At 41.2% G+C, this 24,612-nt stretch overlaps 1 protein-coding gene across 3 annotated transcripts in view; it reads right to left on the bottom strand.

The window, feature by feature from the left end:
• The window catches only part of cacnb2a (calcium channel, voltage-dependent, beta 2a), a 74,859-nt gene that overhangs the window by 47,441 nt on the left and 2,806 nt on the right, over positions 1 to 24,612 (bottom strand). For 2 of the 3 annotated variants that reach the window (XM_022212305.2, XM_051940157.1), the window contains exon 2: positions 24,020 to 24,112. In XM_022212305.2, coding sequence (XP_022067997.2) covers positions 24,020 to 24,112 — 93 coding nt within the window. Of the gene's footprint in view, positions 1 to 13,613; positions 14,219 to 24,019; positions 24,113 to 24,612 lie in introns of those variants that run through there. The other variant, XM_051940158.1, reaches the window with a different exon arrangement.

The raw sequence follows: 24,612 nt of genomic DNA, 5'->3' as shown, positions 1-24,612 counted from the left end.
TTAAGCTGTGCAAAATGACAGAGATTAAATAACTGTGCCCTACATAATCTGAATCAGTTTTCAAACAAAAGGATTTATCTGCATTAACAAACTCTCACAATGGAGTTATCTGCACATGCAATGAGAAAGATGAGCCTGCAGCTTGTCTTTCACCTGCAGAAAAGCCTTGTGAGTATCAATGCCTTCACAAAGGACCGAAAGGTAGACACAGTGCTGCAACAATCCGTGATTAAAAACTAAGCTCTACTCACGGTATATTACATGCAGTTCCAGCGGTAAAGGCTCATGTTCACAGACAGGCTGTACAGTAGGTTGTGACATTTGATGTCATCACAAACAAAGCTGCTCACAGCAAAGACAGCAGACGCATAATAAAACCACTACGAGCAATGCAAAAGCTTTCAGAAAACAAGTCAGCGCTACAACTAATAGTACAAGCTCTGGATAAAGAAGTAAGCTGCTGATTTACACAGAAACAAGGACAGGTTGTGTGTTATTTCTTTTCTTTTTTTTACCTTTGGCTTCTTAGACATGCTCGTTCTCCCACAATGCCCGGGACACCTGTGTCGCCTCTCCGCTCCACAGCGACTGTAATGAATTATGCAAATCCCCTGGTTTTTGTTCAGAGTACCATGACCCAGGGGTGCAAGCAGCTGACGCCTGGCATAAAAAAAGCCAACCTCTCTGCCTCAGTCAAAAGGGATAACAGTGACTGCTGCATCGCCTGGCAAGTTGCTCTTAAACACAGCCGGTGTCAGTGCTGAGGTGATATCTAGCAGAGAGGAAGTGAGATGTGGTCATTCTCAAGAGCTCCTCCAACAGCAAGTGTCAAGCCTCATGCGGAGTGAAGTCGGCTAAGAGTCTCTCTAAGGCAGATTGCACGCAAACACTGACATGAGCGTTAGTGGACACACACAGACACACACACACAATCTAGTGTTTAAGCTGTGTGTTGTCATGGTTAGCTCTGAAGTGTTTTTCTTTAGCTGGGTGGGCATTAAGGTTTAATTTGATAGCGCGACATCTGTTGCATGGTCTGCTTAACTATATGCCGCTATACAAGGCAGGCTGAAACACACGACAGATACACAAACATACCTTCAAACTCCAGCAGCACTCTACCAACAGTTAGCAGTGACAGACAGGCTCGGTGTCAATGAGGAGTCTGTGATGCTGAGCGGCTGCAGAGGTAGAGCTGACCGCTGTAGCAAAACATGTGACCTCCTGCAGCTGTACATCCGTTGCCAACCAGATAGTCAGGCAGTAACAGCACCATCTGGAGTCCTAATCCGCCTGGCACCACCCGCCCCTGTGATTATAAATGTGGCCCTCAAAGTCATTAGGCTTATTGGATAGACAAGTGGATACCTGGGATCAGCACACTGCAGAGGGGCTGCAGCTGCATCAAAAAAAAAGTCCACAGAAAATAGCAGTAGCAAAGCATTTTGAATGTCGACAGGGCAGCCAGCGTGGAAGAAAATATAATGGTCTGTAAATGCAGTAATTTTTTTATACAGCAAGTTTTTGGCCCTTTGAGTTCAAGGCCTAAGAATCTAAATGTTGGGTTCTTGGTGTGTCTGTCAATCCTGCATCAGAACACAGCGATGATCTGTGGGAAACTAATTTTCTCTGAAGTTTTGTTATAATGCAGTTCAAATCCATGTCAGTAAAATGATAACAGCACCAACAACTAACAACATCCAAATAAATGCTCTACGAACCAAACCCAGTGTGATTGACTGGTCACAACACAAAACTAAGCAACATTTTTTGGAACATTACTGTATATATTTTGATTTTATTTATTTTTAGTGCTTCTATTTTGTATTTCTGATTTTATTTGCCTTGTTCTGGATGTACAGCACTTTGTTTCAATCTGTTGTTTATCTAAAGTGCTATTTAAGTAAAATTAGATTGGATTGATTTAATGAGCCTGGTAATTCTGATAACTTCTGAGCAGGACTGCCATGCAATATGAACAGAATATTCCAGGTCTTGTAGTTCTGTTGACCTCTGGTGTTGACCCACCAGGAAGTGTAAAAAGACATGTTGTCTTCCACCATTTATCAGAGTTAAACATTGTTAAGACAGAGAGAATTTTCAGATTTTGAACTTCCAAATAGTCCTTGAACTACTCATCTGTGATGCACCATAATGTTGGCAAAATAACTAAATCTAAGGCAAAAATTCTTATTCACCCAAAAAGTGTACTGTTTTCTTTGACCAGATTCTGAAAAAAAAAACCTACAAATTCTGCACTTGTGACCTGGAAGCTGAGAATATTCAGACTATTCAAACTGCAGGTGTTTTTGGCCTGGAAAGTTCACAGCCTGGCTTTCACAATCAGGCTCAATCTGCTGCACCTGTGTGATTGAGCTCGGATGTGCGCTGTTGCCAATCTGCCGGGCGGAGATATAAGGAGGAATCTCCCAACTGCTCAGTTGGTTGTGGGACACTGTCAGTCAGCCTTCTTCTGGAAGCCTAGTTAGTCTTTGTGTCATGTCTGTGCACAGAACACAGCACTTCCTTCATTCTGTTTGTGGATAGTTTTTCTTTTAAGGGGTCTTAGTTTTTGTTTGTTGTCTACCACCGATAGATTTAGTGGGGAATAGTGGTATTTAACTAGCCTAGCCGCGCTAGACAACCCACGGCAACGAATTTAATTCTCTGCCAGGGTGGGTCTAGTTACCCTCCATAAGGCTCGAGGCTGGATGCTCCTAAAACTGGCCGGACGAATCACCATGAAGTGTAGAGTCAGAAGGTGGGCGTAACTAAGTGACAACAGAGGCGCGACGATTCTGACAGAAACAACCGGAAACAAGTAGCCTAGCCGCGCTAGACAACACACGGCAACGAATTTAATTCTCTGCCAGGGTCGACAACAAAAACGACAACAGTCGTTGAGCTCCATTAGCACAGACTCTGAATAATCTTTCTGTTAACATGTCTGTAATATACTTGAGCTTCACCCATTGACTGAATAAATAAGGCTTCACCGAACTCCCGCATCCTCTGATTTCCGGCGCTCAAGGAGCCTATTCGTTGCGCTGATTGGTTGTATACCTACCCAATTGCTGCAGAGTGATTTGATAGACAACCTTTTAGCCCGCCTCCCTCCCTGTCGAGTGTGCCTAGACCCTTGCGTCTTCAGAACATGGGTCTAGCGCGGCTAGGCTAGTATTTAACCATACCCTATCCTCTTTTAGACCACAGAACCCCATTTTCTGTTTGTGTTTGTTTGTGCAGTTCTTGTTAGTTTCCCCCATTAACAACCTAAGTTTAACTAATTTGTCTGAGACCGGGGGGTGTAATACAGGATAAGACAGACAGAAAACAAATAAATATTAATAGTAAAATATTTACAGCATCCAGATACCACTTTTCCAGTACTGATAACACACACTTGATGTTAAATCCAGCGTTTCAGTTTTTTTGTAAACTAAGTAACCAAAAAAATGCACTTATTTTGTTTTGTAATTTATACCATTGCAACGTCATTTTACTGCACAAAAGACATTTTTGAGTTCTCTCTAGTTCAAGCCATCACAGTACTGTTTCCATAAAGGTGTACGACTTCATTTACTTTATATAATATCATACTGCGGTGAAAAAAAAGTCAGAGGGAGCAAGAAATGTGACAGAGTGGAACAGAAAACATCAGTAACTGCTTCGGGTTCAGGGGGCTCAAACACTGATTTGGAAAAAAAAAATGTCTGGAACTGCATGTGATATAGACATGAATATTTAAGGTGGCTGAGCCTGACCCTTTTGCACCACCATCCAGCAAAAATATGCACTTGTACTTAAGAAATACCAAAATCTAATGGCAAGACTTTTATGAAACTTACCAACCCAAAGTTCAATTTTGCACACCTAATTTCTGATACTATCAACGATAAACCGCCCATAAATTTTATGAATGTGTTACAATCGACTAAAACCTTTTTTGTATTTAGTTTTCTTGTGGTGATTTCTGTTTTACCATCTTCAGGAAACAATGTTTATATTGTGCACAACAACTAGTAAAGCTCTGTGCCAGCTGTGTGACGTTTTACTGAAGGCTCTGACAAACCACAACAAACTCAAAGACTCAGTGCGACAAAAGCTTACTGATAACTAAACTCTGACTCAGTTTAAACTGCTTTATATATGTATAGAATATAAAATGAGAAAATACACAGTGACATTAGAGGTTAATTATTAATGTCATATATTTACAATAGTATGGATCCCTCAGCAAACACAAATGGTTCTCTAACGGGTGTCTCTTTTCCCTTCATCACTGTATTTGTAAATTAATCTTTTACATTTGGTATGTTCATCTTAATCTGTTGTTTTGCTGTAGTAAGATTAATTCTTTCATAAAAAGAAAATTAAAATAAAAAGTATCTGATTTCAGTACCAGCTGGCAAAACTGATCTTTTGTTCTGATTCCAGCAATACAGAGAGACAGCACTGTGATACTATTTCAGCAGACTTTAAAGTACTTTAAGGTACTTTCCAGCTTTGTCTGTGTAGGAACGGTCAGGTTCAATGTGAGGACAGAGTGTTGGGCTGCAGAGAGCAGCAGCATGATATATGCGCCATATGGGTGGGTTGAGGGAAAGTGGAGCAGTGTTTCCCTCCGGAGGAAAACAGATAAATACGTTTCTATTTATGCACACGTGCACATGTACAATACACTGTTAAGTATTCACAGTGTCAAACATGAATGCTCATTTAGGAGAGCATAACATGGAGAGGAATTTCGCCCCAGGTTCATCACACCATTATGGTGTCACTTGCACCTGGCATACAGTAGCTCCACCCAGGGAGTTCAGGAATTATATAAAATAAAAGGCTGAGCAGCTGAATCGGAAAGAGAAAATGTCCACAGAGAGACAAAGTGGATTCAGTAGTAAATCATAACTCGATCCCATATTCTCCCTTCCCTGCCCCACCCCCCCTTTCCCAAGTAGCTGATTTCATCCTCGCAAAGCCACTCTCACTCTAATCTCCCCTGATCCGTCTGCACTGGCAAAGAATCAGATATCAAACTCAAACATGTTAAAAAAACCTGGGACACCATGACAGAAAATGCTGCGTTACCTACTGTTACTAAGACAGTTTTTTTAACAGTCATGCATTTTCTTGGAGCCTTGAGTTTCCTTCATCTCTAATTTCATCAACATCTGTCATATTTCTTGTCACACAGGCTGAGTTGGCAGACTGATAACCAGATTTCATAAAGTGGGCATGTAGTAGCTTGTAGTTATATAATACTTAAATCTCTAAGCCTCTCTTTGGAATAGCCACTGGGCACAGGAGCATCTAAAATCAATGAAAATGCTCTGCAATAGTCTCTACGTAATCTGTTAAACCAGAAAATCATATCAATAGTGATGCAAAAATGTCATGTAGCTTTCAGCTGTTTTGCAGAAACTTCGAGCAAAAAAACACATGAAAGAAGAGTTCAAAAGTAGAGGAGAAAACTCGCTCTGCTCCAACACACCTCACTTACCCAGGAGACATTTTTATTCTTGGCTTGTTTGATCATGGCAACGAGAGCAGGCCGGCGAGAGGAGCCCCCTCCTCAGCAGATTTCAGCCCCGCAGCCTGTTGCGTGGGCAGGTCTGAGCGGGATCAGGGGTGATGGCCGAGAGCACGTCACGCTCAGCCATAGGTCATCATCTGTCCTGCAAACCTGCGAGCCCAAAACGCCCGCTCTGACTGAATACAGCATCTGTCAGGGGGGTCGCATCACGCCACACGCACAGGAAGAGTGGCAGCAAAGTTTTCAGGCTTTTCCTTCACGAGGCAAAAAGTGAAGATCGGAAATATCCATCAAGAGGAGCCTCTTCCTCCTGATAGCACACAGTGACCTGCTGGACTGATTATGTATTCAAGCAGTGTATGAATATGAAACATCCCAGCAGGGTTAACCCCGCCCTGCTGAGCTTCAGCGTGCGCCCAATCGCGGAGCAGATCTTTGCGGCCAGCTCCCGAGGGTGAGCTTATAGAAGTATTAGGATGAATATAGTGAGCCTCTGAAGGAGAGTACAGGGATCTAAAATGACTGGCAGGTCAAATGACACCTCCAGATATCAGAAGCTACATGGGAAAAAAAAGGAAGACGAGCAAAATGTAATTGATCTCATCCTCATCTGCAGTAAGAGCCTCATCCACTCATTACCCTTTAATTTTTTCTGTTTCATCTCTGTCTCTTACTCTCCACTTATCTAATGTTGCTTTCCTTCCTCTACACTCCCTCACTCCATCTCTCCTCTCTCTGGGGTACATCCTCTCACCTGGATGGTACCTGTTGTCATGGCACCTCTTTGCTAAGAGATGAATACGAGAGACGGTAAGAAAATTCTCAGTGACTCTGTGTCTTTTTTTATTTTTGATCTCATCTTCGTCAGAGGTTGCATTGCCCTCTGACCCAAAATTAAAACTATTCTTTTTCAACCATTTTGCCTCTAAATATTTCCCCCGCTGGACTTCTACAGCCTAATTCACTCCCTATGCCAGCTTCCACTCTCTTACACCAACATCTCCTCTCCCTTAGCTCCACGCTTCTCGCAGTATGTTTGTACACGCTGATCCAGATTACTGGTAAAAGATCAGTGAGGAGTTTTGAGGCTATAAATGCTGATTTGAGTGGCTGCACTTAGGTGAAATTGATCCACGGCGGAGCTTCAGATCTCTGGATCAGCAGTGGCAGCAGAGGCAACAGACTGTACGTAATCAGCCTGAACTGGAACTGCTTGATCTGAAATAAAAAAAAAAAAAAGGTCTTCACTTTGAAACGTGCGTTAGAGTTGGGTTTTCTTCAGTTCATCTATCTTTTATGACTCGAAATTTATTCATTTTTGTTATTATGTAACTTGAATTAACAATTTGAAGCCTAATATTCACAGTAGCTGATAACATATCAGTCAAATAACTTTATTAGGGCTGCAGCTAATGATTATTTTCATTAATGACTTAACCAGACCAAGATTTTTTTTTTTTTTGCTAAAATTGTGAATTGCAGATTTCCGGAGGCTTTTGTTTGTTTATGTTTTCTAACTTAAAGCATAAAACCTGAACATTTTTAATATACTGTTATATATGGCAAATAAAAAGTGCAAATGGTCCCATTTAGGGGCAGGAACCAGAGATTTTCTTTCAGTAAGCTAGCCGATTAAATTAATCATTACTGCTGTAGACTTATCCTTTGCATAATAATTTGCGAGGCTATTTTTTATTGCCAGCTGTCGTATATTTGTAGTTTATTTATATAGATTTTTAAATTTGGTGTAAAACCTCAGCTGCCGGTGAGTACCAGCTGATAAAGATCATCAGTGCCATCCACTAAATAAGCATATAATCAAAACTCCTGCGTAACAGCTAGACTTTGCACAGCCCCTGATCCATTTTTAACGTCTGTCGCTCTAATTAATTGTCTCTAGTATCCATATGGGCCAGAAGCCCTCCTCTGGTGCACAAGGTTGTCTGCATCCCTCTGTTGTTAATTGGCCTCAGAGAACATCTGCTCCTGTTTTAAGTGATGCTCGGTTTGGCCTGGCTGCCCTGCCTGTCTAAGGTGCCAATTTAATGGGTGTGAGCAGAGCCCACAACTCTTTCAACGCTCCAATGTCAGCACAATTTTTCTGCAGATTTCATAATATCTGCAGGGAGGAAATGACACCGAGCACAGTCAGCACAGGGTGTATCGGAGGCATTGTGATATATAAAGATGAAAAGAGGATAAGCGAAGGTAGGTAAGCGGTGCAGGGTTTTTCCTGCATAGAGGAACTGCTGGCACCCTTTCAAAGACCGCCAAAGGAAAATCACCGGTGCCAAAATGATAAGAGTTGAGCCTGAAAATAGCAATTCACATCCTCTCCAAATGGGTGTCATAGCAATTACTCAAATAGCTGTTATACATGCAGAATACAAACTTAAATATGGCATCTTTGATCATCTGCCCCCTTCAAATGCTTTAGCAAAATGAATTTTTTAAACCAGTTTTGTGATTTGTGGCATAATAGATATTTGTATTTACCAAATGTTCAGAAATAACATAGAAATGCATACATTTCTGTCAAATAGGTTAACACAGACTCGTTGCTTTTACCGAGCGTGGACCGATAATGCTGAATGATGTGTGTAGTCACCCCCCAAAGGCCCATTCTGAGGCAGGAAAAACTCTGTGGAGTCGTATCAAATTGAACTGAAGTGAGCTCTAAACCAAGCCTTGTGTTTTATGTAAAGCAAATAAATGGAACAGCTCCACCAACAGCAGAGGATTGAATAGAACTGTTTCTTTCTAAAGGCGTGTGTTGTAGTATAACGTAAGAATGCTAATAAATGGAATTACTGAACAGACTGTGCCAAAAACTGCAAGCCTCACAAAAATTGATGACGGCACTTGAGCCCTCAGAGCAGCTGCTTTCCACTGATAGCAGCAAATCAGCCAATATGACGTGTTAGAGAGAGACATGGTGAACTTAACCGGAGGGAGCCACTTTACTTTATATGTATCTCATGCAGCAGGTTAAAAATCCACAGACAAAAATCCTAGCTACTCACATTTACCATACAAAATCAGTACATTGTGTTGCAACAAAGAATATATGATTTATAACTGTATGTCCTTCCTGATATTTCAGAAAAAAATAAAATCTTTTTGGAATATGGTCTCAATTTAAGGATTCTTTGAAAGCAGGTACAAGAAAAATGGTTGGTTGTCTCAGACTTACGCAAACAAAATTTTAAAAACGCAATGCCCCTGTTACATTTTGACATTTTTTATGACCTCTCATTTTTTGTAGCCATGTTATTGGCTTGATTGTAATGTTCCTTAGTCCACCAGTTTAGGGCTAAAACATTATTAGCAACTCCTAAATAAACCTAAGAAATTTTGTAAGATGGAAAAATTGTGAAAATTTGGTGATGATCCCCTGACTTTTTTGTGTGGTTCTAAGTGAAATGTCTCAGGACCTGACGATGGATTGCCATGAAATGTAGTACATTTAGACCTTCGTGTTTTCCTCGGGATTAACTGTGATCACTTTGGTGGGATCACAGCTTTTCTGTTTATGGTTAAATATTTATAATCACATCCCCATCCGTGTCAGTTGTATGATCTCAAAGCATTACTGTCTATAAAAAGTATAGCACAACCCCACAGACCTATTTTTAGACAGCATATTATTTAATCTTTCAAAGTTTTCATTCAGGTATTTATATATTTTACATTTTTATTTGTTTTTTCATTTTGCCTTTATTGGACAACCAGTCTTGTTTATTGTTTAGCCAATACTTTGACCCACATTTCAATCCCCCAGGTTTCATCAAAGAGACAAACAAAGCCAGTCTGCAGTGACATAATGGTGTATCATAGCTTCAGACATTACATGACAGACCACCCCTATCGATCACCTTCACGTAGTACTGCATATTTTGTAGGCAGTGACAGGCATCTTTCCACCCATGACTTCACTGTTTCCAGACCAGCGAGAGTTTTAAAACTCAGACTGTGAGTCGTAACTGAAGCAGGGTCAGTGCACACAGCGTCACTGACATCAGTGTTTCCAGGCTGGAGCAGAGCTATAGTCTGCATAGGCCTCCACACATATATATCACACTTTCCAGTCCAATCTTGAAGTGATAGATTATGTAAAAGCAGTAAAAAATCCACCTAAATCCGAGACATTCTTGAGGGCCTCTGTGGCCAATTAGTTGCTCAGTTTCCGGACATTTCCATATTCTCTGGAAAAGTGAAAGAACGCATAACTGCTGCCAAGGAAACCCTGCTCCAGTCTACTCTGCGCTGGCCTGACACTCCTCCCTGGGCGTCCATCCCATTGCCTGGAAAACTGGGAATTCCAGGTCACACTTTTGCCATGGGAGCTTAACTCACCACTAGCACATACAGAGTCAGTAGTTTCTGGGAAAAATTACAATGGTCTGTGTAATACTCCAGTGTTTGCTTTTTCTCATTCTTGATGTGGTTACTTAAGCATCTCAGCAGGTTTCACTTATCTGCATCCACTGAATGAACTGACACAAAATGTTAAACAAAGGAATGAATACCGGCACTTTTGAGAATTTCCAGATTTTTCTGTCTCATTCCACCATGAGATAGATTTTTTTGGGTTTTAGTACAACAGCTAATAGATGAATGGTGCTTAAACATGGTACACGTATTCATGTCCTTCTGGAAGAATTTTTTAAAATCACTTTTGATCTTTTGCCTTCTTCAATTCAATGTTCTAATAATCAGGCTAAAATCTGCAAAATCTATGAAATTCCTAGTGACACTGCTGTGTTCACTAATTCACAAATGATGCTGTGACAATATGCTGAATAAAGATGGTGAAAATGGTAAATGTACTGTCTAAACATCAGAATATTAACATTGTTTTTAGGGGTTGGATGATATGTTTTTCAGGTTTAATATGATTATTTGAAAACAAAACAATATTTGACCCAAAAGAGGTTTGCCTTAAAGATTTAAATCTTTGTGTCAAAATTTGGAACACAAATTCCAACACAAAACTTTTTTAGTTTAATTGTGGAAACAATCAGATCATTGCTTAATAACACAGAGTACTAAGATAGAGAAAGAGGCAGCTGCATAGGAGCCAAAGTAGGCCAAAAAAATCATACAATTATTCTGAAAAATGTTGAATATTATACCCAACAATCAGGCAGGCTAATAAGCAATCGAAACCTAATTACTGTTGTTGTGGACACGTTAGCATGCTAAGTTATGAGCTAGTTAAAACCACTTTGCATCAAGAACCAAAGAACTACAGTCTATTATCACATTTTACAGAATATGCAGGGCTTTGACTCACAAAAACCATTTGGTGAATATAAAACCACACATTTATAAGGTTTGTGCTACATATTACTGTCAATACAAAATGCATGTTTTACACTCTACTACACCCTACGTCCAAAGAGTTCATCAACTTGTGTACCACAGAGGCAAAGTTTGAATTCCTTTGCCTCTTTGGTGGTACCCAACTGACTCAGAGAAAACTGGATACTGCTGCTTTATCATGGCAAGCAGGAAAGCCGAGGAAACAAAAAGGAGAATGGAGTATGCCCTGCTGTCTTCAATTAGCCGAGTTTCCGTGAGGAGTGTCTGGGACTGGCTACTCTCTCTGTCAGACGGAGTCCCATCCGGCCGGGCCTCCGTGTTCCACATTCCATCCAGAGCAGAATTGTGTTCCGCCCCATTACAGACGTAAAACGGCGGTTTGGTGCTCCATATTGGAAACATGTGAGAAGAGTGTCATAGAAAGAGCGGCGTGTCATGACAGCTGGGGTCCTCTCAAGTTAAGCACTGAACTGCCCTCTGCCAAAAATTCTGGTTTTAACTCTACTCAATATATTAATTTCAACATCATTACTCTGTGCATAGTCACTAAGCATGAACACATGGTATGAGTGGTACTCCGCCACAGTGAATGGTTTATTTTCATGCAAACACCTTACACATGGGGCTTAGACGCTCCGGTGTGGCGTTTCAACAGCTGGTCCTGCGCTAATCCACTCATCAGTTAAATTAAAGCTTACTCAGTTGTACAGTAAATGTTGATCCAGGCTACTGCAGCGTGCCACACGAAACCAGATTGTGTAATCAAAACTACAGTAGTCCGCACAGGACCACTAGTATTTTCCACTCTGTACAATATCTGGGATAAGATTTTTGTTCCAGTTCAGACACTGTACTCTTCAAAGTCCACATTTCTAGACAGAATACGTCATAATGGGGCCACATCTTGGTCTCTTTTCAAAGGCTTCTCTAAATGTGACTGAAAAAAACTGCTTTCTTTTTGGCTGAATTTGGAGGACAACTGGTGTATTACTTGCTGCTCACAGTATCACAACCTGAACCGTCTCTCGTCAATTGCTCCTTGGAGGATTCAAGCGATCCCATTTAGCTCAGCGATGCTGACGAATTTGGAAATGTTTGACTTTGAAAACTTCTTTAAAGCATCTTCAGGCTTTCTGATGATGTAGCTTCTCTTATTTCTTTCCACTTCATGTGTTTTGAAATATCGAAATTTCTGAAAAAAGGCCATCCCAATCTAATAAAGCCAAAGAAAGATCTATAAAATATCTTGTCTTGTCTGCACAACACTCTAAACCTCACAGATATTAGTTTTACTACTACTATGTAAGATTAAACAAATCTGCAAATCCTAAAAAAAAACTGAGACAGACCCTGTTGTGATTGCCATTTTTGGTTAAAAATCCTTATAGTTGACCAGAGTTGCTTCTTAATCAACTGTAGATCTATTCATTGTTTAGTTTTTTGAGTGCTACATACAAACTTAGCACTTAACTGACCACAAATTTACTAATATGCATTTGAACTTCACTGCCCGGTACCAATATCACATAAGGATTAATGTTAAAAAGACTTGTTTGTGCCTAGATATGATAGTTTAGGTCAGTCTGAGGCTGCTGTGTGCTCAGAACATTTTGTCCCTGCGACCAGTGAGCTACTGTCTCAGCTCTAGGGATGACTTCATAACTCATTTTAGACAATGACGAAAAAAAGTACCTCATGAAAACTGTATCCTTGAACGTTGACGGTGTTAAGGGATTTTCTCTCTAACTGGTGTGTTTACGCATTTACAGCATGTGTGTGAGTGTGCTTGTGTGTGAATGATAGTGAAAGTGTAACGTGGCCATCTAGTGGTAAAACTCAATTAGAGAGGATCATCTGTATCTGCAGTACTGGCGGGCTGTGTGGAAGAGGGAAAAACACCCTTGTTTTTTGCATTGCTTTAATGATGAACAGCGTAATGGAGACTGCAGACAGCAGGATATATTTCCCTTCATTTGGGCTATAAGCACCCGAGCCTGACGAAAGGAGCCGCTGACAATATTAGGGATGCAAAGGACAGTATGGAAAGAAATCCATGTGTCATCAGATTTCCCATCTTAATCATACCTGTCAACAGAAAAACACCCACATTTTCGTCTCGCTGCATTTCATTAAACTGTAGACTTATTTTAGTAATACAGAGCTTCTAAATGCAGACACGAACACACAAAAGACGCATGAAATAAACCAGCAAAGCCCAATAAACTCAAACTGTCAACCAAGCATGCTCCTGCAGTGTGAGCCTCGAAAACATTACGACCTCGACTCCCTGTCCAAAGCCTGGAAAAAATATGAAATAAAAGATTTATCATGTCTGGCGGCATGCACAGTGAGAACAAGGCTCTGCAAAAAACTGTCAGGTCAGTGCAACTGAAATATTTCAGCTTAATCCTGCAGCATTCAGGATTGTTTCAGGATAGAGATCTACAGCACCAGGGAACAATGATCAACACTGAGGGAGAAAACTGGCATGCATCCACTGACTGCTCAGATTTGTGCTTTGAAGCAGCACTGGCATTTTCAGCAAAGTTGTGCATGTGTGGAAACACCTGCACAGATCTCCAAATTATTCATACAGTATAAAATGAAATGAGAGAATTAGACTCTAAAGCATTAAGCTCATTAGTCTACACATGCTGGCAACTGTTGGTTTCATCAGCTTCTTAATCTCTCACTCACACACACAGTCTGTCCTATAACCCATTGCGATAAATCACTATCAGAGCCACAAACTCACATATGGAAGCTCTGCTCTCCGGCGATGGCCCAGTCCACAGCACGGCATGAAGGGGACCAAGGAGGGGAGGAACGGACGGCCGTCTCACAGACTCCCTGTCAGGCAGCAGCATGTACTCAGCCTCGGTCCATGCCTGCAGACTTGGCCCACAGGGTTGCGGACCACCAAAAGACGCAGAGGATACAGGCAACGAGGGCAGGAGAGATCCTTGATGGAGGAGTGAGCAGAGGGAGGACTGTCGTATCCACACCGGCCCCCTACTTCTGTCCACCCCTCCCCACGTGTGCACCTCTTTCCCCCGACTCAGAATCAAGAAGGATTCAAAAAGTCAGATTGCGATAATCCCCTCTCCTCCTCATCTTCTACCCATCTTCAGACTATTGCAGCCGAGTGTCCACCAGCTGACAGCGAGTTGCACGTCTGAACTGCCTGTTTACCCCACCCCGAAATCTGTACACACTCCAGCAGATCCTCTGTGCTGCCAAATCCTCTGCAGCGCTGCTGTAGCGTACAGTTGCAGGCTGGCACACTGCTTCAGCTGCTGGTGGATTTAGACGCACTCATCATCACACACAAGTTCCTTCTCGGGATGAGGAGGTGGAGTTCTGAGTGTCCTTTATTAACCGCTGTCCCTTGCTTCCTAATGGAGGACACCGCCTCTATATTCCCCGCCTCTCCTCTTTCCTTTCATCCAGGGTTCAGTTCTGCTTAAAAAGCTTAACACACACACTCGGGCTTCCTTGGCTTTCCCCTCTTTCTCTCAGCTTTTATTGCTTCTTCACTCTTTTCCTATATGTCTTCTTCTGTCATGACTCAGTCCTCATTCCCCTTCGTACTTTCCCGGTGTGATTGCTTCGGACAGATGCTGAGAAAGCTACTGGTTGCTGAAGACACTGCGCTGTGCTTTCATGTTACAGAAACAGTGTGTGTGTGTCTCGTGCGGGCAAGCAGCACAACTCTGCCCGTGGTGCAGGGGGAAGTCACCTCCACAGTTCTGTCATGCTAGAGTGCCGAGTGTGACTGCAGGGCTGGTGTGATTGTTTCTTCCCTCCCTCCCATGACACACCTCCTCCCCACTCGCGTCCTTCCCCGTAGCGTTCAGGTGATTGATTCCAGAGTGACATTCCACCTCACTGCTGCGTCGTAACTGCTGCGTCAGCCAGAAATGCACACATTTGCCTCATGTCTGAGTCCATTGAAAGATACACGTGTTGCCGGGATGCAGAGGTAATATTAATACACACAGCATGACTGTGGAAGTGTTTTTGCATCTCATCTGGCAACAAGGGCAGTTATGTGTGCAGCATCAGGGACTGATTGAATTTTAATGATTTAACAGTGCCTTTCCCTGCAGTGACTTCAGTTAAATCCTCAAAGTAATGCAGTTTGAAATTGACGTAGCAATATTAAAACCTTGAGAGACAGTTTTATGAGCATTAATGGAAACCTTTCCTTGAGATTCCCTTTTTCAGTAAATTAGTAATGTCATGTTACAAGAAAGTGTCCTTCAGTGTTTCAGCTCAAAATACTGCAAAGATGGTTAACTTTAGCAGGACAGTATAAGCACTGTTTTTAGTCCTGTTCTAAATGTGCTGTTTCAGTGTCTGAAGCTTAAATACAGTTCATCTGCTGCTGTCCAAGCCCCCTTCAGGAAGAAGACTCTCTCTATATCTGGGACTGACAAAGTGAAGCAAAACAGTTGACCACGGGGCAGCCAACTAAGACATGAATGAGGCTGTGCAACGAGGACCTCCTCTCTGAGTGATCATTTTACATGATAATATTGCAGAATTCACTGTACAGCCATTTCTCCATTCACTTTGTGTATGACCAGTTTGTCAAACATCATTGCAGTAGTAAAAGCAGTATTTAGCATATTGGAAATTGCTCTGACACATTGTCTTAACAGGCTGTATTTTAGTCTTTATATTGTACTTCTTCCACTGTCTGACAACCGACTGAAGAATATGTAAATCAGAACAGCTTAACATATTAAAATACAGGATATGCTTACATTGAGAGCAAGAGAGAAGCAGAACAAATGTAAACACTAGCTGAGTTTAGTTTATACTGAAGCACAACAAGTGAGATGAAAACACAATCAAAGCCAGTAGTTTATTGGTTTCAAATTGGGCTTAAAGTTTCCACCATCTCTGCATGTTTCTCAGCTTTAGAGTTTCCACAGAGGTCTGACCTGTTGGCATACAATCAAAACTAATGGAGACAACAGCTGCACAACATGCTAACATTAAGGATTTTTCTGTCATGTGACGCTGCCTTAAAAAAAAAGAATAAATCCATTAGATCTTCAGTTTATCAGATGCTGGGAGTGCATAAAAACACTTGAGTTCACTCTTTCAGCCAACATCAGAACAATTGGGGTGCTTTGCTTGTTAGAGTTAGAAGAATATGTTCTACAAAGTGAATGAAACTGGTGGATTGTGAGCCGGCTGTTGTTCGTAATAGCTCATCACGCAAGCAAAGCATAATCTAAGTTGTACAATTTGGAAATAGAGCTAGCTTGTTTGGCTCACAAGGTTAAGAGATAATATTTAAAATTTCAAGCTGGCTTTAAATGACACTGCGCAGTTTTCAACAGTACAGGTATACGTGGTCTCAATATATAACCTTATATTTGGTACTTTCCCCATCCTGTCATCTTCTTTTAGCCTCATGCAGCCTCATGTGCAGTGCGCTCTATCTTGGCATTCTGCAGAGCTGATTCTGATGCTAAAGACATCATCAGTCACTATCTTTGTTGTTCCTCTGACCGGGATGCCACAGACTGCAGTTTGTCAGTAGAATAACAACATGATTGCTGCTGTCAGAGAATGCTGTGTCAAGATAAAGACAAACTGAGTTTTCTGTCTCCATGGATCAAAACTGATACTCATTGTTTTCACCAAGCACGCACTGCTTATGAAAACAAACGATCTAAGATGACAATCCATATCGTGCTTCATTCCTTAAGCCAAAGGATTTCACTGAGATTATAAGAGAAGTAGCAAAGCGGTACCTAAACTTAGTTCTATTATTAGGTTTGGGTTCTAGTGACAGGCTCTTCATGAGAAATGTTTCCAGGTTAATTGATTCATCAAGCCCAGAGTCAGTCATTTATCTATTGCAGAATAAATATGCAATCTGCAAAAACTCGAAGTTTAATCTTTGAAAAGAAATAGTTTGTTCTAATTAAATAAATATTCTGCAGGACGTCGGATGTGATGAACTGTAAATACAAAAGTCATAGCCTGTGGTCAGGCCTGGATATCTGTCCCAAGTTTAAAAAAAATCCACCTACCAGGACACTGATTTTTACACTCATGGGTTTTGTACAGTGTAAGCAAACAACATATGGCATACTAATTAGTGAGCTTCAGTGGTGCTGCTAAAAGAGATGTTATTTTGGACTCCACCAGACTAGCTGTTTCTTCTCATTCCCATTCTTTATGCTAAGCTAAGTGTAGCAAGACTTTATCATGGAAGCAAAAGTGTTTCCCAAATTGCTGAACTATACCTCTGAAAGATTTGAAACTAAACTTATTAAAGACCAGTGCTGCATTTCTGGACACAGTGACCCTGTACAGATGGTGTGTAGCCGGTTGTAGAGCTTTGCGTTCATCAGAGATAGCATCAGTATCTATACATTTCCTCTCATCTGACAAACACTAACCCCAACATAAACCTGGTATCATCTTTCATCAGTGTTGAAGCTTCTTTAGTTTACTGCCAATAATTCACGGGCTGACGTGTGTCTGCTGTGATGGAAAGGCATCATTATAAACAGAGAGCTGTGCACCTTACAGTGAGAGTGGAATCCTATCTATCAGTTAACCTGTCAAAGGCTGTCCCCCTCTGAGAAGTAATCATCACTCAGCTGCTGACGCCATGAATAATACTGCAGGGAAACATGTCTGCACAATAAAATATTACCTGCTTAATTTAGGTTCATTGTGTGCTTTCTGAATCAACCTCCCCAACTATACCTGTGGCACTTCACTCAAGTAGCTGCATGCTTTCATTAGAGTTATAATGTACGCCATACCATTACACACCCTGCTGTGATCAGGCAAGTAATACAAGAGTAAAAGGCATGTCTGCTTTCCTCCTAGGTCTCCATCCCTGCCCAGAAGACAGTCGCAATCAATCACAGGGGCAGCAAGAGTGAGCTTTCAAGGCATGAGAAAGAGCTAATTAAATTAATCCATCTTATGATTAAAACAGAAAAAAGGGACGGGATACGTGCCCGTTACAGCGTAGCTGTGAGAATTTCTTGCTTTTTTTGAGGTTAATGTGATAAAAGCTGAATATCTTTGGATTCTGCACTATTTTCCATTTCAAATTTGAAGATGTCACCTTGAACTTTAGGAAAGTTCTTGCAGCTTTATGACATTTTATGGACATAATATTTAAAACATGATCAATAAAACAACATCCAAAATCATGAATAATGTACTAACATTTAGTTACAGGAACATGTATGAAAAAAACAACCGAAGTTACTGTAGAAAATTCCCAGCAACACACAGCATGGATTTCATGGCTTGCTGCACTAAATTCACTAAAATATGATGATAATCACTACAAATTTACCAAGTGTGGATGATTAGCATCACTTTTCACCTGTGACATGCTGTATCCATCCTTGTTTTTGACATGGTATTTTGGATGGACAATATTTTAATGCAAGCAGTTAGCAGTGACCTTGTCCACTAGGGGTGCATGTAAACATCCATCCATTCTCTATACACCGCTTTATCCTCACTAGGGTCGCGGGGGGTGCTGGAGCCTATCTCAGCTGACTTGGGCGAAGGCAGGGGACACCCTGGACAGGTCGCCAGTCTGTTGCAGGGCTACATATACAGACAAAAAATCAGTCTTGCATTCACAGCTACGGTCAATTTAGAGTACTCAATTAACCTCAGCATATTTTTGGACTGTGGGAGGAAGCCGGAGTGCCCGGAGAAAACCCACACATGCACAGGAAGAACATACAAACTCCATGCAGAAAGATCCCAGGCCCAGGCCGGGATTTGAACCAGGGATCTTCTTGCTGCAAGGCGAAAGAGCTAACCACTACGTCACTGTGCAGCCCTGCATGTAAACACTGCCAAATAATTCAGCCTTCACTGAACACAGTAGGTATGGGCGAGAGAAACTTGGAATCATGTCAACTGTAGAATCAAGGCATGCAACACTGAAGCCTCTTTAAGTAAAATCTTTAAGGTCCTCTGTTTACAGTATGTATTTTTTTCTTCTTTTTTACATTTGCTTGTCACTAACTTAGCAATAAATTCTCTTTATGAGGCTTTAGTAATTTAGTAAAAAAAGTTAAAAAAATAGAGACACGCTAGCAGCTATAGATCCTTTGACTAATTTATTTTTTCTACTGGAGGACATAATGCAGATTTTACATTCTGATTTGGTTACAGTTGTGACAATACTCTGTTAAACACCCACAATAACATGTGTTTCCACGAGGTGGCAGTCTGATGCCACAGTGAAGGCTGGCTGTGCGGCAGCAGCGGTTTACATTTTCACAGAACAGTATTTTACCCCAGGCATCATTACTGCAGTTTGCTGCCAGAGATTACATATGGCTTGCCAGAAATATTTACTATTGGAAAAATCTTGACATTTGTTCCTCAAAGCTCAGAAAAAGGTCTGCAGGGTTAATGCTACACTGAAACCTTCAAAGATTTCCAGTGGCAGCCTCTCCATACCACCAGACTGTATGTAACATATCCATTACATAAAAACACAAGATTTGCCAGATTTGATAAGCATCGGAGCCATAACAAGCTCTCTGCGTCATCCGTTTTCTCCATTAAGTAGGAAAAAACAATAATCTGGGGAATGATGAGAAAGAAAAGCGCTTGCAATCACTGAGAGAATGGGAAGGGGCTTCCTGTGCTCACCACAACCTTTCATCACCAAATCCATTTCTGAAGCCTGAAAGTACAGACGGAGCAGACAGAGAGGGTGAAACTGCAGCAGTGTATCACGGAAAAGTTAGGAGCAGTAGGAGACATCAGGAGACACTTGTATCGAGATAGAGGTGAAAGAGACAGAAGGAGGCGGGCAACACAGAGGGGAAGTGGGAAGCTTGGTGCAGCCATTTACATAAATATAACGAGTGTGGGAAGCAGCAGGAGGTTAATTATGACATAATGCCATGTGAGTTACGCAAGTCACTGTTTGAGCTACTGTATGTCGGATTCTCTTTTCTATAGTACATAAGTTATACTCGTCTGAGCAGGTGCTTTTCATTCCAAAATTATCCTGTCATTTTACTCTTACTTCAATGGTTGTGGGCGGCTTTTGTTCAGGTGGTAGAAAGGTTGTGGCTTCGACCCCCAGCCCCTCTACAAGCTGAAGTGTCATTGGGCAAGACAGGGAACCCCAAATTGCTCACGATGGCAGGCAGGCTCCTTGCATAGAAGCTCTTTCAGAACTGGTATGTGATGTGCGAATGAGGAATACATTGTCTAGCGCTTTGAATACTAATAAGATAGAAAGGCGCTGCAGAAGTGTGGATCATTTACCGTTTGTTTAACTTGTTTTTTGTATTTTTAACAAACAAATAATATGAAAATACAGTTTCTTATATCCTGCTGGGTCACAAATTCCATGCTGTTCAGAGCTGGAAATATCAAAAGTTCCAAATTCATACCCATCTGTATAGGATATCTGTCAGTTACAGAGACAATTTCAAGATTCTGGTGAGCACTTCTAAAACCCGCCTACACTTGGTGTTTGTCTATACATCTGACATCTCTATCAAAGAGGGACAGCTTGACACCCTTCAGTGGAGCTCATCTGACAGTTCCTCAGTCTTGAGTGAAAATAAAAGGCATTTATCAGTAGCGATTTTACATTTTGTAATCAGCTGACAGTAGAAACATCCTTGAAAAGGAGGTGTCTTCTTTATTTTGATACTTATGAAAAACGTTTAAAGACTTACTTTTAAGCAATCCATCTACTTGAGTTTAATCCCATTGTTTGTTCTGTGCTTTGTTTCTCACTCTCTGTAAAGTGCTTTGTTAACTCTGTTTTTAGAGAAGCGCTATATAAAGAAAGTTTATTATTATTCAGGGCCATGAGGGACTGGATGATTTCCCAGGATGCATTAGGCAAAAGCAGACGCTCTAAACACAGTGCAAAGTCTACAGATGGACACTCATATTGGACACCTATGGGCAGTTTTAGGTTTCAAACAGGACCAGACAATACAGCATTCAAGGTTCTTCAAGTATTTGGGTTGTCTGACAAACGACGAAAAACAAAACAAGAACAAGCAATATCTATTGCGACAAGGCTTATAAATTCATACTGCTAAAGTTCCTGGATCAATATATATCCATAGAAAACTGAACCCAGTGCAGCTGGCAGGTCAAATAGTAGAGCTTGTCTTTTGATTTTAGCATTGTTAAACAACACAGTTTAGAGGAATACATATTTTGGGAAATGATTGATGCAACTCTCCTATCTGTAAGATAAAACTGAGGCTACAAGCAGCAGTTGGCTAGTTTAGCTTGGTCTATACATAGACATGTAGATAATGGCTGGCTTTTTCTGAAGCTTAAAAAACACTGCTTACCAACTAGTGCTGTATTATATGAGGAAAACACCCAATTGCATTTTTTGTTAGCTATTTCAATTTGATTTGTGACTGACCAATACTACATCAGACACAAATCAAAGGTGTGACTGTCAGACAGGGAGGACAACATGAATTAGCAAAACCCTTGACACAAAAGTTTAAATCCTGGGTTACATGAGCTGCACAACATATATCCTTCATCTTTAAAGCCCACTAAACATTACATCTACTCTGTATGCCTTTGTTTAAATATGTGCAAAACCTGAGGTATAGAAATTTGAGCAGGTTAAGTGTGAGTCTATGCTTGCTGTCTGAAAACTGCTCAGAAATGGCCACATAACATCTCTCCAAAATGTTTTTACACATTCCAGTTTTCATGCTCCACTAAACTAACTGGCTCACTCTCCTATTTTACCTTACTGATGTGACAGTCAATGTTTTCATTAACTCTCAGCAAGAGAGCAAATAAACACATTTCCAAAGGGAGACAAATGTGTATCAGCTCTTCTAAACTTGATGCTCCACCATCTGTTTATGTACCGCATGAGAAAAGGGTTGACATACACAAGTTGCATGGCTGTAAAATGAACTCCAAGTGCTCAAACAATGATGTAGATCAACTTTATGATTCTAATCTCTACATTATTTATTAGAATTTATAACCTCGCAGCATTTAAACAGATGGACGCTGAAAGGCAAACCACACAATCCGCCATCGGTGAGATTGTTTGTGTGCTCACACTGCAGAGCTAGACCACCTCCACATAAATAAAAATAAACCGTCCACCTGACGATGCTGGAGTTTGCTAACAAATCTGCGACAGCGCTGCCCCTCTTCAGTCTCAATGGAGTGCCGAGCTCCAGTTAAACACCGACCTCGCTACTCCCACGGCTGAACAGTCTGGTCTGGCCTGGACCTCCATCCTTCCCAGCCTCCTCCATACTCCCCGCGGGCATCAGGCCATGACCACAGGGAACATCCCTCATCGTTTCTCTCGCAACCTACTCTCTGTCTGCCCTCTGCCCTCTCTATCTGTAGGACCATGAGTAATTCGGGTTTTTGGGAGCTGTTTACATGCAGTTACTGGAAGATTGACTTTATGATGCTCCGAGCTGCGTTGGAATCGATCACACGGTGACCCTGATGAGATGCTTTTAAGACGCCTACAAAAATGAAAGGACTCCGAGGTTTAAAAACAACAGGTCAGACAGGAGGGCAAGCGAAAGAAAATATACAACGGATCGTTTAAAATCTTAAGCCCAGTCGTGCAACTTTAACTGTTTAGAGTGAAGACAAAATGATGAATAGGCAGTGAGATAGTCACACAGAAGGTACTTTCATACTTTCCCGGGATGGTGATAGTTTAGCAATTTAGATACTACGACCTCATTTGTCTGCGAAAAGTCTAAATAATCACAGTCAGCATGATTGAGCACGAGTGAGGGTAAAATAAGGTCAGACCAAAACTGCTGTTATGATAATAGAATTGAATAACAGCATTTACACTATTATCCAAACAGAGGAGAAGTTACTGGAAGGTCTGCTATTTCTGGGGGCTGTCTTGCAGCAAATATCTAAAAGAGGATATTTCTGCTCAGCGTACAAGAGCTTCACTGACCCTGAAACACACCACTCCTCTACTCTAGTCTCCACATTCTTCTGCTGTCTCTTTCTTGAATGGTCTCTTGTTTCGGTAGGATGTGGTGTTACGGTGCAGATTAACAGTCATTCCCAGCTGAATTTAGTGATGACTGACGGTAGGGGAACTCCTCATTCGGGGACGAGACTGTGGGAATGGGCACAAGATCCCATGGGTGGCAGTAAAATACGGCAATTTCTCATTAAATAGCTCCAGTTGAGTTGAACAGGCTCATTCAGAAGTTCTTTGTAGCTGTGAGATGAAGCAGACGGTAGTTTAGGAGGTGCCATTTTGCTCTGCTCTGTTCCAGGTTCCCCTCACTCCACTGCTGCCGTGCCAAAGATGAGGCGATGTGTGCCTCCTCCAAAAAAGGCAGAAACATTTAGGCAGGAGCGTGCATCTTTAACCCAGGCCCATCCTGTCCTTGTGCAGGTCTGCTCAACAAAGACCAGACTCGTTGGTTGTGTACCTCGCAAGGTCTGCTTTATAACAGACCACTGTATCGCTGCTGCACTCAAAGCACTGATGATGCAGCTCAGAGGAGAAGCTTTCACTTAACATACTGTACCCAGCAGTGTTTACAGAAGGCTTTCACTGCGATGCACATCTTATCCCTGATGGATGATGATGACTGAGGCTGAGCTCTTATGCCAGTTTGCATTTGCTGTCAGGTATTTACAGAAACACAGACACACAATTAAGTGTTGAATTCCAAAGTGAAGGAACCGTGGCCAGAAAACCAAGTTGTATTTCATGTTATTCTTGTATGGTGATCAAAGTCATTCTGGTCCTTTAGCGGGATGGCTGTAATTCCTAAACGGTCAATGCAATATCTTTGTTAAAGCCCTTGAATTAAAGCACACTTTAATCGCAACTTGGTTGACTCATTTAGTCCACTGTGGTGGTGTGCAGTGACAAAAATATGAAATTTTTGACTTTGCCCAGATTGATACGGCTTTAAATGCACATTTTGCTCATACCTTTTCAAAAACAAAACATGTTGCTCTGTGGTATGTATTTTTCATTAGATAACTGAAGGAGGACTGACTGAAGAGCGAGGAAAGACAAAGATGGAAAAAGGTATGCTGCAAAGGTCCAAATTTAAACTGGGTGCACAGGGGTGCCCAGAAGTATAAACTACATTAGAGCTTAACTGTCTTTCTTACCTGGCGAACAAGGCTGTTGGTTGTGGTGTCGGAGGACGTGCTGCCGTCTGAACCTTTAAACCGGCCTTTTCTTCTAGCTCCTTTGCCTTGAGACTTTACAGTCAAAAAGAACAGAGTGAAATTGTTAAAGAAGTAGTTTACTTCCTTTCAAGCGCATCATAATGCAGTACTTGCAGGGCTATATGTACAGTGAAGCTATTTTTTTATTGCTATTATAGTTATGTTCATACTAAGCATCAACAATACAAGAACACACTAAAAGAATTCTAGTGTTATAGATAATAGACACATTTTACCTGTGTAAAAATGCATTCAGATTCTGTAGGAAATAATATGAGGCTCTATATTCTATCAGTCTATCAATTAATGGCTATTTCTTATCATCAGTTGAATAGTTTCCTTTATAAAATGTCAGAAAACACCCAAAAAAATCCAAATTGATGACTTAAAATGTTGTCTGACCAACAGTTGAAAGCCCAAAGATATTCATTATTTACAGTGATGCGAAACTAAGAAAATGCTGAGGTGCAACCAAAGAAAATAGGACATTATTTTAAAAATATGTCAACAATATAGAATGGAAACTATTTGAT

The sequence above is a fragment of the Acanthochromis polyacanthus genome, chromosome 20, assembly GCF_021347895.1.
Source record: "Acanthochromis polyacanthus isolate Apoly-LR-REF ecotype Palm Island chromosome 20, KAUST_Apoly_ChrSc, whole genome shotgun sequence".
In the NCBI taxonomy this organism is placed as follows: Eukaryota; Metazoa; Chordata; class Actinopteri; family Pomacentridae; genus Acanthochromis; species Acanthochromis polyacanthus.
This window is presented reverse-complemented; position numbering and strand designations above follow the sequence as displayed.